This window comes from Daktulosphaira vitifoliae, unplaced genomic scaffold, assembly GCF_025091365.1.
Source record: "Daktulosphaira vitifoliae isolate Bord-2020 unplaced genomic scaffold, ASM2509136v1 Scaffold_5, whole genome shotgun sequence".
NCBI classification, from domain to species: Eukaryota; Metazoa; Arthropoda; class Insecta; order Hemiptera; family Phylloxeridae; genus Daktulosphaira; species Daktulosphaira vitifoliae.
The window spans coordinates 19,182,118-19,199,971 of record NW_026099576.1 but is presented as its reverse complement, the minus strand read 5'-3'; the positions used below and the strand labels follow the sequence as shown (position 1 = coordinate 19,199,971).

The following is a 17,854-nucleotide window of genomic DNA, read 5'->3' as shown; positions in this document are numbered from 1 at the left end:
TCTTTTTAAAATATAAACAAAGAAGTATCTATGGTGACCGTTAACATTTTGATAAGTCTATAAGATAAGAACATGATAAATATGTTCATAGATAAAATAATTTGATATTTCTGATTGTTATACTATAATATAAATCTTTTTAATTAATTTTTTAATAGTTCTAAAGTAAATTATTACTTCTTTTTTTATTTATAAACAAAATGTTTTTAATTAATCATTAATTTAAATATTTAACTTAAATAATAGTAAAAACTTTATGATTTCCATCAGGTCCCTGTAGCGCAGAGGATAGCGCGTTGGACTTCTAATCCAAAGGTCGTGGGTTCGATCCCCACCAGGGATGTTTTGATAAATTTTTTACAGGTTATTTCTTTTTATTTTTAATAAGTATATTATTTAGTTTGGATAAGAATGTCCGACATTAAGTAGTTGGGATTAAAGCGAGGAAGAAGAAGAAGATAAGTTTTTTATTTATTAGTAAGAATAATAAATTCAAAACTTCATTTTCTCACTTGTACACTAACGTAAGTATCAAAATAAAACATCTCTTAATTTAATATTTAAGTATCTTCAAATTATTAAATACTAAATCAAGTTGCCATGGATTATTTGATATTACACTAATGTTTATTTTTAAATACATATTACTTTGTTGTTGAATTTGGTCTAGAAGAGCTAGTTTTTTGTGCCTATATACTATTACTGACAATAAATTGTGAAAAAAGTATTTTGATACATCGATTTTTTGCAAACAATCAAATTACAATGACGGTAAAAAAATTCTTTCGTCGGTTGGCAAGGGCCTTTACGTGTTGTCTTTCCAAAAAGCAGCGTAATATAAATGGTATAGTATCTTAGCTTAGTGTAGCCCAGGTATTTTTTTAATGAAATTTAGCTTAACACGATAGACAACAAAAATTCTCTCGATATCTAGTGTTTTCACACGTACGTAGAATTAATACAAATATTTATTTGAACATGTAAATGTAGTGTTATATTGTTACAAATGTTATATTGAATTGAAATTTTGCAAGGATTAAGTATTTTTAATATAATAAAAATCAATAATAATTTGATAAAAAAAAATGTTTTAATTAATTTTTTCCTGTATTTCTAATTAGTAATAATCTCAAAAAAAAGTGATAGAAAAAATCTAATTTTAGACTTGAAATCAGTATAAGAATTTGGTTTTATTAAGTATATATTGGTCTATAATCATTAAAAAATATATGATTTTACTGATTTTATTTTATTGTGTAATTCAGTATAAAAATAAATTTTATACTTCTATAAATGTTGAGATATTTAATAAAAAAAATTTTTTTTGAAGTTGCTATTTTTTATAATAACGCAATTTTGAGATATTTGTCTGAATTTCTAAAATTAAAGGATTTTTTCCAATGTTTGGGGATTATAAGTTCAACAAGATTAAAATTGTATTCTTTTAACGTATTGGTTATTAAAATTGGTCGAGTGAGAGCTGAGAAAAATTAACGATAGACACAAAAATAAACCATATAGTAATATATTTTAATATGAATAAGAAAGTTGTTCTCACAAGTAGGGGCGGACTTATTTATGTGGTGGCCCCTGGGCGGAATGCATTGTGGGGGCTCCTTATACATAAACAAGGAAATATATTTTTTACTTATTAAATAACAATTATAATCATATTTGTGATACCAATGTATACCGAATTTGTGGGGGCCCCTGGGCTGCAGCCCACACAGCCCTCCCTTAAATCCAGCCCTGCTCACAAGGGGAGACTAAAATGATAGGATCGTCGATATCCATTAAATATTTTGATTGAATGTTATTTATTATTATTCATCTTGAATTTGTTTCCACCTCAAAAAGAATTAAGAAAAAAATGTAAAAAAGTTATTTCGGCTGGCAGGGTTTGAATTTCGTAATCTGAGTGTATAAGGCTGTTAAGTTTACGATGCAGCCACCGTACACTACGTGTAAGCATTGATAAAAAGAACTATTTAAACTGAATTAAAAATTCAAGGTCGCTTTTCTTAACTTTGAGGTGTAAAAATAATTAATATAAGTTTAGTTTATTTAATGTAGATTAGATTCATGTAACTTTTATAAAAATTGATGGTCTCATTACTATGGCTAACCCTTATAAAGTATTTGAAAATAAACAAAATAAAAAAAACTGTTTACAGTATAAACATTTTTGTGTTAACTTTACACAAAGTTTGGTATATCGAAATTGGTTCAAATATTATAAATGCGTGAGTACAAATGCAAAGTTTAATAGTTTTTGCAGGATAAACATCAATAAATTAATTAATAATTAATAATAGTATACGTATATTTATAACTATTTAATAATGCCACCATAAAAAATTTAATTTTATTGAAATATTTTTTATTGTTTTTGTTAATAGTCAAGTCGATATTCAAAATAAAAATATGCTGTTGCATATTTAGAAATTTTTTTTATATTTATATGATAAATATAAATAACATTTTTTGTCAAAAATTTAGTTGTCCCATGAATTTTTAAAATGGGTTTCAAAGATTCACGTTCTTTATACCCCTTTAAAATACAACCCTGTAGGGACTACAGGGTTGTATTTTATATAACGTAACATCTATGTTCTTATAAGAAAAATTAATTTTTGTAATATTATTATAACAATTGTATAAATTATTAATAGTATACAGAGTGATTCATTAAGGATAAGACACTCGTTTACTCAATAACTACTGAGAATTTTTAATTTTTGATAAGGAAAATATTGTTTGATTCAAAAAACACTAAAATAATATGTAGTAAAAACATGATATTTTTCATCCCTTTTGAATTTAATAGCAAATGGCATTTGAATTTTTAATATAACTATATTTGTTTATTATCAATTATGACTATCAATAGATATACTTTTTGTATTGTCAGTTAGTGTATTTATAAACTCACAACAATGTACCTTACTATCATTGATAAAAACAATCCGTGACTGTGATAGCAATATCATAAAAAATCAATTAGCTACCTGTATTTGTAATCCCTTCTGTATTATACCTATATATTAACTCAAAAATTTAAAACTTTAAATGTTTATATCTAATAAACAAATAAAGTTATATTAAATATTCAAATGCCATTTACTATTAAATTAAAACTCAAACATTTTATTAAATTAAAAATATGTGTTACCATTTAAAAAAACAAAGTTGACACCCTTACCAGGCATAAGGGATGAACTTAAAAAGTATTACATAGTTAATAATTCAAGAATAATGTGTAACTAAAGATAGTAATAAAATAAAATTTTTAAATTATTATTATTCTGTAAGTAATTGAGTGGGTTATGGTAAAAAAATCACCCTGTATATATATATATATATATATATATATATATATATATTATTGTCATATGTAATAAATGATATGTTAGTCAAACAATGATATTTGTTCCAGTCGTATGGAGTACGATATAATTCTTGGCTTTAATTATTTCTCCTATTGGTCACAAAAAATATCAAATTAATTTTCATATTTTAAATATACATATAATATGTAATTATATGTATAGACCTATAAAAATAAATGTAGCTTTTGTAATAGAAATTCTAAGTAAAATAATATGAACAAATCAAATAGGGTTTATACCCAAAATATTTACTTTGAAAGTCGAAATTTTATAATGGCAATAAAAAGTTGATCGATAAAATGTGGGTTCAATAAAAGTTTATGCGCCTATAGTATTGCTTAGTTTTAAACTTAAAACTTTGATTGATCCAAATTCGAGAATTATATACAAGTAAAATGTAAGATAAGATACATCGATTTTATGATGTATCTTAAAATAGGTTTTCCGGTAAATCAATTAAAAATTGATAATTTGGTATATTTTTTAAATAAGTTCAGTTAACTGAAAGTTTAATTGGAACTTTAATAAATTAAATTTGTATACCACTTTTTAGATTTGGAGAGATATCAAATTTATTACTAACTCAAGTTAAAAGAAAATAATCTAGACTTTCTGATTACTGTAAAATTAAGTCTTTAGAGAAAACTTCAAGTTTTTAACATTTCCAAAATATGATAGTAAATTTTACGTATAGATGAACGTCGTCAAAACTTAGCTGATGAATTAAAAATAAAAAATACTCTAATATTTCTCTTTTGTATTAGCACATATTTCAATATTTTATTATGGCCTTGTAATATTTTACCATATTGAAATTATCATTGATGACTTAATATACTAATTATGTACATTGTCGAGCATTTATTATGATTTAGACCCACAGAAATACAAAAATATACATTGCTAACCAAAGAAGTCGCCAAGTTCAGTTAAATTTTTTGTAATCAATTTTAACATAATCGTATATGATATCTATAATTCAAATTTAGCTTTAATGTAAATAATATCGAAACTTTTAGAGCTTATTTTTTAACATTTAGGATTTTTTTTTGAGTTTTTGTGGAGTGTTTTTGTTGAGATATACAATTAACACTCATTTTTTGGAAACTATTGAAAATTCAAAGTTTTTGTAAAGAAAAAAATTGTTTGATTCAAAAAAATATCTGTAAAATGTAATTGAATAACATTTTTTCATCCTTTATTCGACCACTCAGTAAGTTTTTAGTAGAGAAATTTTTCAAATGAATTGGTCTGATGCCATTGTTGTATTCTGCACTGTTATTATCATAAAAATTAATATCGTACTCAATATTGTCATATCATGTTTCGGCTTGTAACCCTACAATTAATTACCAACAGTTTAATATTACTACTTAAATAATTATGGAGTATTATGTTAACTATGTAGTAAACTATTAATATATCAAGCTACAATTTTAATCACAGTCAGTGACGCACTTAGGAGTTGCTCACGTGGATATTAAACTTAAAAAATTATTGTACTATCCTATAATATAAATAAAAATGTATCTTTAATGCGTAATTATTTTTATCGATGGTGATTTGAAACTCAGCCTTTGAAGGTTTGGTCTTGAGGATCCTCTAGGTCATATTCTTTTAATCAATCATATTTATTATCATATTACAAAATTATTATGTTACGTAGGGGTGCAATACATATCTACCTAGGGATAGTCTTCAGATGACCACCGAATAAGACCCGCCTACGTTTTATGCTACCAATGTCTGTGATGTTATTTGCGACCGCGTACATGAATGAGCGTACAAAAGCCGTTCACTATGAAACAGAAAGCAACGTGCTTTTGCTTTGCTAACGGAATCTCAGTACGCGGCGCGGCATGCGACTAACATGGTCACACAAACCTTATCATCGTACACATTATACCGCCATGACACGTGTAGCTTGGTTTAGGTAAGTCACGACTATTATAATTGAATACTTACAAATTATACTTAAAGATTATTAGTAATAACAATGTTGTAATTCAGTGATGTATTTAAGGTGTGTGTCAAGGGATGTGATATCCTCTTGAATAAAGGCTATTTTTCATTTTTGGTAATTTTTTCCTGTTTTATTTTTTAAAATAAAGAGTCGTTTGCTTAATAAATTAAAATATTTATTTTTATTATGAATTCGATTATTATATAACAAATAGAAATATTATTATCTATTATTAATATTATACATTAGCTTTGATTTAAAAATAAAATGGTAATCTACTGAAATATGTGGTGAGGCCCCCCTTGAAAAAATCCTAATTACGTTACTGTTATAATAATCTAATAATATTATATTTACATTGTTCGTTTTTTAATAATTGGTATTATTTAAATTTTTACGTGGCAATCTTAAATTATTTATATAAATTATAAAAATTGATAAAAATTTCTAATAATAAAACACCTATAATAACTATAAGGATTACCTTATTATTAGATACAGGTTTTGCCTATGTATTTGTTTGTAATCGTTATGAGAGATTTTTTTAGTATACTTAAGTTGTATATTAACTTGCGGATAATTGTGGATGAGTATTTAATCCGATAAAATCTAATTAACATAAAAATCTAGGTCTAAATGTATAAGATATGTTAATGAATAATAGTAATTAGAGATTCTGAATTATTGAGTTTACTTAGTAAATTAAAAGTAGAAAGAAACTCGAATAGAAAAATCTCTTTTCTCAGATAAATTAGACGTAATAAAATTAACAAAAAAAAAAAAGATTGTTGTACTAATATAACTGTTATACTAGTACAACAATCTTTAACCAGTTACTTGTTTGCTAATATTTGATTATACACAAATCATGATCATGTGATCATAACAGTAATTCTATTCGTACAAATTTAATGAAAATTAATATTTTTAACTCTAGAGCGTCGCTGAGAACAAATTGATTTTACACTACCGTGTTTTTTTTGTTCATATGTCATATTGATCAACTCTTACTAAACTGATTTTCTCAAAAATACATTAAAAGATCAGTAGACGTATCTATCGTTGAAACTATTAATGCTATAATTTTGAAAAATATTCCTTTATTCCAGTAATAAATGGAAAATTGCCCTTTATTTTAAATGAACAGGTGTTCGTTTATTGATGGTGTATGGTTTTTTTTATGTCTACCATGAAAATTTTCAATTTTTACTAGATCTACTTGTTGGTGTATGCGGCGAAGAACCTGATTTTATTTAGTTGAACCTGACGTCAACAAAAATTGTATAAAAACAATTCAAACTCAGAAATTAAAAAATACCTTAAAATTACTCAACATTAAAAAATACTAGTACAAATGAAATTTTAATAAAGTATATTAAAGATAATAAGCTTTCTTATAATTATTTTTTATGAAAAACCTACTATTTTTAAGTACAGGGAGGATTTTAAAGACATGTCTAAAATTTTTGAAAATTATCCACAACATCTAATATAGATTATATTAATTCAAAACCTTTTACATAATTTTACACAATGAAAAAAAACGGTAGCACAGTGGATCGCGGCACAGTGTGGACGTGACATAGTTTTGGGATAAGTATAGATAATATGTGACAGTGATTAAAATCACTATCATAAGAAACGCTTCTATGTAAATTTATAGATAGTGTTTAATTCTAAGAAATTGATGGATAATTACAAAAATAACATCAACTCCTATTTCTTTAATTATATCCTGATTAGTGGTTTTTTTATTTAAAAATATAATATATAAATAAATACGAATTATAATAATTAAATTTAGTATGAAATTTTAAGCTTTTTTCATACATTTAATGTTAATAGTAATTATAGTTCCTGACTATTCATCAACATGAATAAAACCATTTTTAAATCCTCATATAATTTTTTATTTAATGATATTAATTTCAAACTTGAAAGTTGAACTAAAAAAATGGTTAAAAGTTCAATATTTTAAAGTCTATAATCTATCATAAAATTCAACTTTAAAGGACCACAAAAACAAGTTAGACATGAAATTTTGAGTCGAAATTTTGCACGGTTTATTTTTAACATATTTAAAATCAAAATCAGTTTTCATATATAAATACTCGTTATTATTAATTAGAAATTATCTCAAAAAAATCCCTGTGGATAGGGACAATAATACTTCCACGGCACCTATGCAGTCGTAAAAGAATGAGGCTAAAAAAAGAATCCTGGATTTCAAAGCATCGTATGATCTTGCTGTAGCTAATACTTATTTTAGAAAGAGAGATGAACATTTTATAACTTCTAAGTGTGGGGCTAATTGATCACAGATTCATTATTTTATGGAAGAGAGAGAGTGTAAAGCGAGAAAATGTTAAGAAAAGGCAGAAATAAAGGGAGGTGGAAAGAGTATTTTGAAAAATTACTGAACGAGAGTATCCAAATAAAGAAATTAGACGATATCTTGTAGAACGAGCGACTGATAGATTTAATTAGCGAGAAAGAACTATGGGAGGCTGTAACATCAATGAAAAAGAATAAGGCACCAGATGAAGTGCCAGAAGAAGTATGGAAAATATTAGGCGGCATTGGCAGAAGGTGGTTGAAGGGTTTTTTTAATAAAACCTNCCAATGAAAAAGAATAAGGCAGTAGGACCAGATGAAGTGCCAGAAGAAGTATGGAAAATATTAGGCGGCATTGGCAGAAGGTGGTTGAAGGGTTTTTTTAATAAAACCTTATTAGAACGGAAAATACCAAAAGAATGGAGGAATAGTATTGTGGTGCTGATATTTACAGGTAAAGGAGGCAAAGCATGCAGGAGTGTGGAATTTGTAAAACTTATGAGTCATAGTAAGAAGATTTGAGAAAAGATAATAGATAAAAAAAAATAAAAAATGAGATATTGGTATCTAAAAACCAGTTTTAATTTGTGTTTGGTAAATCAACACTGGTGCCACACTTTTGTGTGAGATAACTAATAGAAAAGTATAAGGAAAAGAAGAAAAAGCTGTATAGGCTTTAAAGTGGTCATTAATGAGAAAAGGAGTCCCGAAAAGCTACATTAATATATTAGAGAATATGTATTTGTACCAGGGTAAGAAGTATGAGGGGAGTAACAAAAGATTTTAGGTTAAGAGTAGGAGTGCACTAAGGTTCTGCTTTAAGCCCTTACTTATTTCTATAGTGATGGATGAATAACTAGAGAATACACGGAGAATACCGCGGTACAGGTTGTTCACTGGCCATATAGTGTTAATAGGAAAAATGAGCGTAAATGACTGAATTGTTACCGACGCGATAACCGTGCATCGAATGTGATTACTAAAAAGGACAATTTAAGTTAATTTAAATACTCAGTCGTATTTTATAACTTAGGGGAGGCATAATATTCAAAATACGTTTAAATTTATATTTTATGTAAGGTATATTCACGTCTTCTTCTTTTCATCACCTTTATCTTATCTACTTGAGGTCGACCACCATTATCCTAAACTTCCACTTGACACAATCTTCCACATTATCTATGCACACATCAGCCATCCTCATATCGCATTCAATGACATGTAAATTAGATTTATGAAACTTTTATAATAATCTGTGACCTCATTACTATGGAAAACCCTTGTAAAATACCTTACAAAAAATAAACATTTTATCATTTATATGAATACTTGTCTCAACTAGGCACATCCCCAATGTGCTGGGTTTTTAATTTTTAATTTATTTATAGTAACTTTTTAAAAACTGGACCAATTATTACGAAATTTTTATTAATTATACTTTGTACATTTGACTTGCGGGCGACTTACTATTTTTGAAAATCCAAACATTAACCAAAGTACTGTTTCTTTTCAATTATTGATGATATTTCATATACCTGTCTTTTATTTTAACTACGTTAAATTAAATTTAATACAATGTACTCATGAGCCAAAAATCATACAATTTTCAGTATAATAGTACTTGTATATAGCTCAAAACTAAATCAAATTATAGATTATTTAATGTAGTACTCGGCAAAAAAAGAAAGGCGTTCCGACGTGTCTTCTATGAGTAATAATGTAAAAAAATCATGTTATTTTTGGTAGATATCTATTATGCAATTTTTATGCCTGAAGTTTTTAATACTAAAACAAAATAATTTTTTTGTTTAACGTTTCATGGCTTCAAAATATAATTCACTTATATAAAATATTTTTAAATATAATGTTTGAAAAGAATTTAGAATTTTATTTTTATTTTACATTATAAATAGTAATATGTTTAATGATATTTGATTGTCCATTCCAAATTTGTTAATAGCAAATATTTTTGATTTTTTGATTACATTTTGTCAAATTTTTTTGTTTTAAACGTTATTGTGATAACGTTTTCCTGGCTTGTTTTTTTTATACAGAAATATGACGTAAAATAAATCGTAGCTTGTTTTATACATTTTTAATTGTAATTATCAATAATAAAAATATATTAAAAAAATGTGTTTTTTTGTTTTGATATTACAAAGGCAGTTTACCAAAAGGATAACTTGCCACTTACAGTGTTATTACTTTTACTTTACTTAAGTGTTTACGTGAGTACTTTGTAGGATTGCAAGTGCCTGTCTCAAAGTGTGAACTCTTGTGCATTTTAAATTTTGCGTTCCATTCATATTATTAATGTCTAACAGTATCTATAGACACTGTATATATATATACTTTGTGTAAAAGTGTATAGTTGTGTTAACTGTTTACTTCGATTTTATTTTTGTTTCATTGAAATTGTTACGCCGACCCGAGTTTATGAGTATATGAATCGATTACATGTTCTTTTTAGCGATGTTTGTTAAATAAACACTGCGTAGTTATACAAAAATTATGTTTTCTTATTTTGTATCTACACTACTGTGTTGTTATCGAGTAAGGTTTTTATAACCTTGAGTGTACGGTTAACGAAGACGATTTACTTGAAATCGAGATATTTGAAAACTTCATATATTATAAACACACAAAGTAGGCAAAATGCATAATTAAAATCAACAAATCTTAATTTAATGTTATGAATATGCAGTTATAGTAAAATACTTTGTCGTTAATAGTTCGTATATAACCATTGATAAAACAAAGATAATGTTCTAAGGGAGGAGCTTACATAAAACAATTTTGTTATCCACTTCAAAAGAAAAATATAGTATTTTTATTCTGTTATTGTTTTTGTTTTGAGAGAGATCTGCCCTCTCATTTCTTCTTAATTACGCATTTGAATATAGCCTACTATAGAAATGCTAACAATTTATTTTAATTTATACACTTGCTATAATTTGCTATATTTGAACTTTAATTTTTTCAAAAAAAAATTTATTTTTATTGCATAAGTGCCTTTTATATTGCACTTTGGATAATTATTACTCAAAAAATACTAAATAAAGTGTAATAAATTGATGGGGATTCTAATATCTATTATACTGNCCAAAAAAAAATTTATTTTGATTGCATTAGTGCCCCTTTATTGCACTTTGGATAATTATTACTCAAAAAATACTAAATAAAGTGTAATAAATTGATGGGGATTCTAATATCTATTATACTGTTTTCAAATAAAATCATTGCTTTAGTTATTAACAATGTGAACTTTCATTAATCTACTTGAAATATAAAAATATCTAACTATATGGCTATATAATAATTGACATCTTATTAAATAAATAAATTTTATGATTGAATAATAATTAAAACCACTAAGTTATGTGATAAAAACTTTATTGTTGAGAAAATAAATTTGTTAGATGGCGAATTTGGTGAAAACTACCATACCCTTTAGCTATTGTTGGTAATCATTAAATATTTTTGCTTTAAGTGTTTTTTCATGTGGAAAAGGTCAGATTATTCATTAAATTAGAACGAATAACAAAACATATTTGTAGTATGTTTTGTTATTCGTTATATCTACGTATGTAGAGTGTAATTAATATACCACGTAGTATTATTTTATAATATTTGATAGTGGACAAAGTTATTAGAATAGTACATTGCAAAGGTAAATCCCCGTTTAAAACGATTATTCTCTAACTGTTGGGATAAATTAGCGGATCTGTTGTACCTATAGAATATATACTCCACGTCTGTATGCGAATATATAAACATAACGACAAAATGGCAGCTGGAGCGGCAGGATCTAATCCTATTAATTGACCTACCTGCCTAAATAATAACTTCTATGTACGATTGACCATTGTGATATCGTAATAATCGTGTAATTAATTACCAAACATATAGTGAGCATCCGGGAAACTGTTTGAAATGATTACTGCTACATTGTGGTTATATTATGTGTACTCTTCTCCTCTGTATATTTCTATTTTATCAAGACTGTAATAATAAATAAAATTATGAGGTTTTATTATTTAAAAGTTTACGATTATATAAAGTATTATTGAAAAAAAAAATAATAATGAGTATTTACTTAAATTTTAACAATAGGTGTCTATTAGGATCAATTGTGATTATTACTGTACAATATAGAAAATAAGACACACTGTTGTCTTCAAATACTATATAGATTTTTAAATAAACAGTGTTTTGAGTTCTAATTTTTACTTACAATTTTTAAATCTGTAAACGTGAAATATTATAATATAATACATTAAATGTAATAGAGTAACAACAATTTGTTTTGCTACTTTTATTAAAAAATAATAACTTAATTTTCTATTTATAATAAATTGCGATCTTTCATAATATTTTTTTACAGCTAAAAATAATAAACTCATAAAATTTTCATTTATAGATAAAATGTATAAATTACATAAGTAAGTTGAAATACTAAAATATAAAATTATTCTGATCACAATAATTGTATTATATATTAATAATATTTCTTCTAATACAACATTGAGAGTAATTAGAATAATATCGAGATAAATTATTAATGAAAAACTTTAGAATTCCTACGCTGAATGTTTATCCTGGTGTTTGATTTTCATTCCATTTCATTAATGAGTTTCGTTAACTTCACCAACTTGCCTATGGAAAAACAAATAAGCTTAAAACATAACTGAAGTTTTTTTTGATGCTGTTTATTTCAACGATGGTCACAGTAATAATAAAATTAATTATTTATAAACATTAAATTAATTAAAAGTAATATATTTAAATATCATCTGGAAATGATATTCAGATAGTTTGCCTATTCAATACGCCGTGTTACAAAATAGATTATTTTAAATATTCAATTAAAACCACATTATCGTGTATAAAAAATAATATAGTTTAAAATCAAATATAATATTTAACTCGCGTAAAATAATATTAATTTTACTTATGTAATAGTAATTATGTATAGATATAGTATATATTTGATGTCAAAACGGTTTATTGTTTTAAGGTTTGGTAAATCTGTTGATTCGTATTTTTATGTATATTTTTTCTGTTTGTATACAGAGTGATCAGTTTGTCATAAACCACTCAATTAATCACAAAATAAATAAATATTGAAATAAAAATATGTATATATCCATTTAAAAATTAAAGTTAACATTTTTATACGGTATAAAGTTTGAATTAAAAAAATATTTAACAACTGATAAATCAAGAAATATAAATAGCTAAAAGAAATCTAATATTTTTTTTTCTTATATTGTTTTTATTTTGAGAGTAATCGAGAGGTTTTTGATAAACCGTAAAGAATGATGTGTACACTATTACAGGAAGAATTAAATGTTATCATTAGACCAATTAGATCTATCTTCAAAAATGATAAGTTATAAAAGTATTTTTATATCTAATATACTATAATTTAAAATTAACTGAATGTATACATAAATATGGCCCCATTAGACTGAATAAAGGGCCAGATGGCCTAAGTTGTAATTTCACTTATAAATGTAACTATACATATGCATACATACTTTTAAATAATATAAGAAGTATTAATTTCCTAAAAATATAATTGATATTTAAAATTGTAAATGATAGTTAATTGAATTAGTTACCTAAATTGTTAAAATTTGCATTAAGTTGTCATTTTGACATTTGATTACACAAAAAGTGAAATACAATTTCAGGAAATGACATTTTAATTTTAAAATAATTTTTTTTGTACTCGACGTAATTATAATATTAATACAATTTTTTTTCTTTGGAAATTTTAATACTATTACCTTTTGTTTATGTTTTTCATAATATAAATATAAACTGCAAAACCGAGAATTTTAAAACAAAAAATGCATATTTTTGAATACGGCAATGACTGCGATGACAAGTCGAGATATCAAATTTTTTTCTTCAAATTAAAGCATATTACATAAGCTTTAATTTCATAAACATATAAAATTGTCAGTATTTCCTGAACATTTTCAAAAGTTAATTTTTTGTGGAAAAGTTATCATTTTGAATCCCCATCTTTGAACTGGTAAAGGGTCAAATTTTTAAGAAAAATATAGCAAATGATAAGTAAATACTTAATGTATCTATGAATAATATATTGTATCTATTCATCCATTTATCAAAAAATTATGGTAATTTTAAGTAAAAAATGTTGAAATAATATCGAAAATTACCGATTTATAAATTTGTAATTTTTTGGGGAATTTCCCCTATTTACGGGAAATGTGGGAAATTTTTTTAATTTTTGAGGGTAATTTCTTCGACTACATACGATTTGTGATCTTATGACGTATGGTTCTTCAAATTCAGTCTAGTGAGAGCTGAGAATAAGTGGTAACAGACGCACACACACAAAAATAAACACATCACAGTAAAATTAATACGTTCTCAACTTCGCATCGAAGCTAAAATGCATAAAAGTAAATCTGAATTATTAAACTTCATTATTTAACTAATTATAACTCATTGAATTTGTTTCGATGGCTTATAAAAGATGAATTATCATTATTCGATTTACTAATTACCAATATGGAGCATTAAAGTTGTAACAATACGATATAATTTATTCAAAAATGAATAATAGATTAGTTTAAACTTAAATAAAAAGATGTTTTTAATATGATTAATTTAATTAAAAACTCAATTTCATTTAGAATTTTAAATGTAGAACGACTTTTACCACCTTTTAACATGTAATGATCTCACTATGATACAATAAAGTGATGTTAACATCTTCTGAATACACCCGTATGTTATTTTTCCTTAGCAATTAACATACATCATTTTCGTTAAGTCTAATATTTGTTATGTCTGCTAATTCTAGGCCCTTTTACCTGTATAGTTGTTTTAAATACGATGAATGTACGCTAAATATTTGTATTATTACACGAATGCGCATTCAAGTAATGTCCCTGGCTAATTTTAATCTGGATTTATATAGGATTTCCCTAAGCGGCGGGAGTGCGCGTATGTTCTCTTACGCGGTATTATTTTACGGTGCCTATAAATAGTACATAGTAAGTATAGGTGGATTCACTGCAGAGGTTTTGGTGTCTCTAACAAACAATTGTACGCGTCTAAACAAGTGTACCGTACATGTAACTTGGACCACATTAAGTTTACTGTGGTGTGTGAGTGTTAGTTTGTGTGAACGAGTATAAACTAAAGTCGTATAATAAACAAAAACCACTACAGCCGCACTTTATGGCTTAATACAATCAACTCGCATTCTACGTTTTATTTATACCTCTTATTGCCTGCATAATATTCGGCAGACCAGTGGCGTTACTTGGTGCTGGGGGGAGTGATAGTAGATGGTCTTATCCGGCTAAATGATGAAGATATAATTTTTTTTATGTTTTCAGGAGGCAGTTAAAAATGTTCTTCTCCGCAATAATCCAAAGCTTTATCCTTGATTTTACTATAGCCTACCTTTCTAGTATTTGTTTTTTTTTATTAGTTGATTAGTTACGTCTACTTCATTCGTGGCGTGGATCACGAACTACTATAACATGACAAGTATGGAGGTGGTTTTAAATAAAATGATAGGCGATTTTTATTTTATTTACATTGTGTACAGTCAGTGATGCTTTTGTTAAAAAAACCATTGGTATACGCTCTATTAGAGATTTGCAAGTCCCAAATCAAAGGTGTTTATTAACTTTTCCATTCGGATTCTATGTTGTAAAATGGAATCGGGATATTCACAAAAAAATTACATGGCGCATAAACAAAATGGACGGGGTAGACAAATTGTTTTTCATCGAAGGTATAAGAGCGTTAAGTGCGTATTTTTAGTATTTTTACATGGTATACGATGTAAACCGTTCATAACAATACTGTGTACAGTGGCGTATTAGGGGTAAACTAAATAGGTTGGAAACGCATGTTAAAGACGGTTTAGGTGTGGTATTTTTATTTTTAAACGCTCTCCACTTTAAATGATAGTATGAAAAGAATAAAAGTACAATTTAAATTACAGGTTTCAATAAGCTAAATACGACACTGATTGTTATACAATATAACTACTTGACGTATTGTATTGGTGTTTATTTTATTAATAGCAAAACTGTCTGTTTCTTTTGTTAAATAATTTATATAAATAAACAGAGATTATGCAAGTAGTTTTAAGAAAAATAAAAGGTTTTAGCTTGCTGTGGTTCAATATTAATGCTTGTTTAAAAAATACCTTTTAACTCCCTTAAGAGTAATTTTACCGTTGACAGAATGATTTTTCACCGTTTAAATGACAACATTAACTTTCAACATTATTTTCATGCATATACATGTTTTTGTTAATAACTCGGTGATGAACTATATTCATTTATTTTAGTAATTTAGAAAAGAAATGAAAATTAATGTTAGTGTACAGACTTGTTAATATAAACACATAACTCTATTTATATTTAATTTTTTTTTTATTGTCGTAGAAAAACGGATAAACTTAATTTAAAAACTATAGACTACCTTTACTCGTAGTTTTTAAATATATTTTAATATTTATATATATATATATGTATATCATAATTTTTTAATATTTTCAAAAAGAAAAAAATTCTATTGATTTGTATTTCTGTCAAAGTATAAATTCATTCAACTGACATTGATAGCATTGGTCCATTAATATCCATCAAATGAACCTTTTAGATAATGGAGATATTTTCATAAACGTAATTAACTTCCTTTTAGGACATTTGAATTATTGCTAGAGATTTAAAATATATATTATTATGTTAAAATTACGCAGGTATTTATTTTTAGTTATTCATAAAATCTGATGAAAATTCTTCATTGAAAATCATTTATTTACTGTTGTATAATTTATTATTACCTTTTTTTATATAATTAGACCACATAGCATCTTACAGTAATCATTATACATATGAATTGTAAATTTATTGAGAAGAAAATCGAATCTTAAATTAAAACTTATAAAATAAAGCTTAAAATAATACTGTGTTAATTGTCTAAATATGTTTTAAAATGCATATAAAACGTTTTTAAAAAACAAATGGATAATGATGGTAGATTTTCTTTTTGTGCACAAATATTTTCATTTTTAAAACTATTATTTTTTGAATTTATGAAGTTTGAAAGATGTCTCAGTAAATGTGTAAAATTTTGTTTGAACAGTGCGCACATTTTATGGCATTAGACATATTGTCTGTAAATCAAAAGGTTTTCTATTTAGTCTGTAGGTGTAGTCTAATGTCTTCTTGTGGATTTCTAAAATTTATAGTGCAGCAGTCACACCCATGCACTATGTACTACACTTGAAATAGAAGTGTAGGTACTTAAAGTTTTTCTAAAAAGAAAACAATAATAATTATTCGGAAGTTGTTTCGAATCCAGTATAATTGTTATTCTAAAGNAAAAGGTACTTAAAGTTTTTCTAAAAAGAAAACAATAATAATTATTCGGAAGTTGTTTCGAATCCAGTATAATTGTTATTCTAAAGTTCTTATTTATGAATTACTATTTTTCAGAAACTATTTTGAAATATTTATGTAGCACATTTAAAATAAATTTTATGAATAATATTATTAAATTTGGATTACTTCATATAAAATGTTACATTATATTTGCACCAATATGATATTATTACTTAAAAAAGAAGTCTACTATTTTAATGTTTACCTTAATATATCTTTTTTTTGTTAAAGTATTTCTCATATGTAAATACGACTTATAATAAATGTTATTTGTTTATTTCTTAACAAATAATAAAATTCATCATCTGATATTCAGTTTTGTGTAAGTATTTTTTCATACAGGGCAAATTAAAATTTTTAAAGCAAATATTTAATAAAGAAATCGCATTCTTACACTTAATTATACTTCAAACTAAATCCATTTGTCAAACAATTTATGGTTGATTTTCATTATACAACAAAATTATCGCATTTATTGAAAAAAGGTTAAAAACTTTTAAATTACCTTTTTTTACTTTTTATCTTAAAAAAAAATTAAAATAACTAAGGACTAAGATTCTTGTCAGCATCTCATAGCACCTCGTATGTGCATCAAAGTATAGATAGATATTTTTGAATTCTTATTGTGAATAATAATACTTTTTAGCTTCGATGCGAAGCTGAGAAGGTATTGGTTTTACTATGATGTGTTTTTTTTTTTTTTTTTTTTTTTTTTTTTT

At 25.5% G+C, this 17,854-nt stretch overlaps 3 protein-coding genes and 1 non-coding gene across 6 annotated transcripts in view; 3 read left to right on the top strand and 1 right to left on the bottom strand.

The window, feature by feature from the left end:
• The window catches only part of LOC126907618 (protein O-mannosyl-transferase TMTC1-like), a 323,473-nt gene that overhangs the window by 138,971 nt on the left and 166,648 nt on the right, over nucleotides 1-17,854 (bottom strand). The gene's annotated exons all lie outside the window — the stretch shown is intronic.
• Nucleotides 271-343, top strand: Trnar-ucu (transfer RNA arginine (anticodon UCU)). Its single transcript has one exon. It is a non-coding gene; the product is annotated as a tRNA-Arg (tRNA).
• LOC126907647 (uncharacterized) overlaps nucleotides 731-17,854 on the top strand; it is a 36,603-nt gene continuing 19,479 nt past the window's right edge. Inside the window, exon 1 of the mRNA XM_050689086.1 lies at nucleotides 731-873. The gene's annotated coding sequence lies outside the window, so the exon portion shown is untranslated. The remainder of the gene's footprint in view (nucleotides 874-17,854) is intronic.
• LOC126907632 (leucine-rich repeat-containing G-protein coupled receptor 4) overlaps nucleotides 5,135-17,854 on the top strand; it is a 22,541-nt gene continuing 9,821 nt past the window's right edge. The window contains exon 1 of the mRNA XM_050689055.1: nucleotides 5,135-5,322. Coding sequence (XP_050545012.1) covers nucleotides 5,249-5,322 — 74 coding nt within the window. The 5' untranslated portion in view covers nucleotides 5,135-5,248. The remainder of the gene's footprint in view (nucleotides 5,323-17,854) is intronic.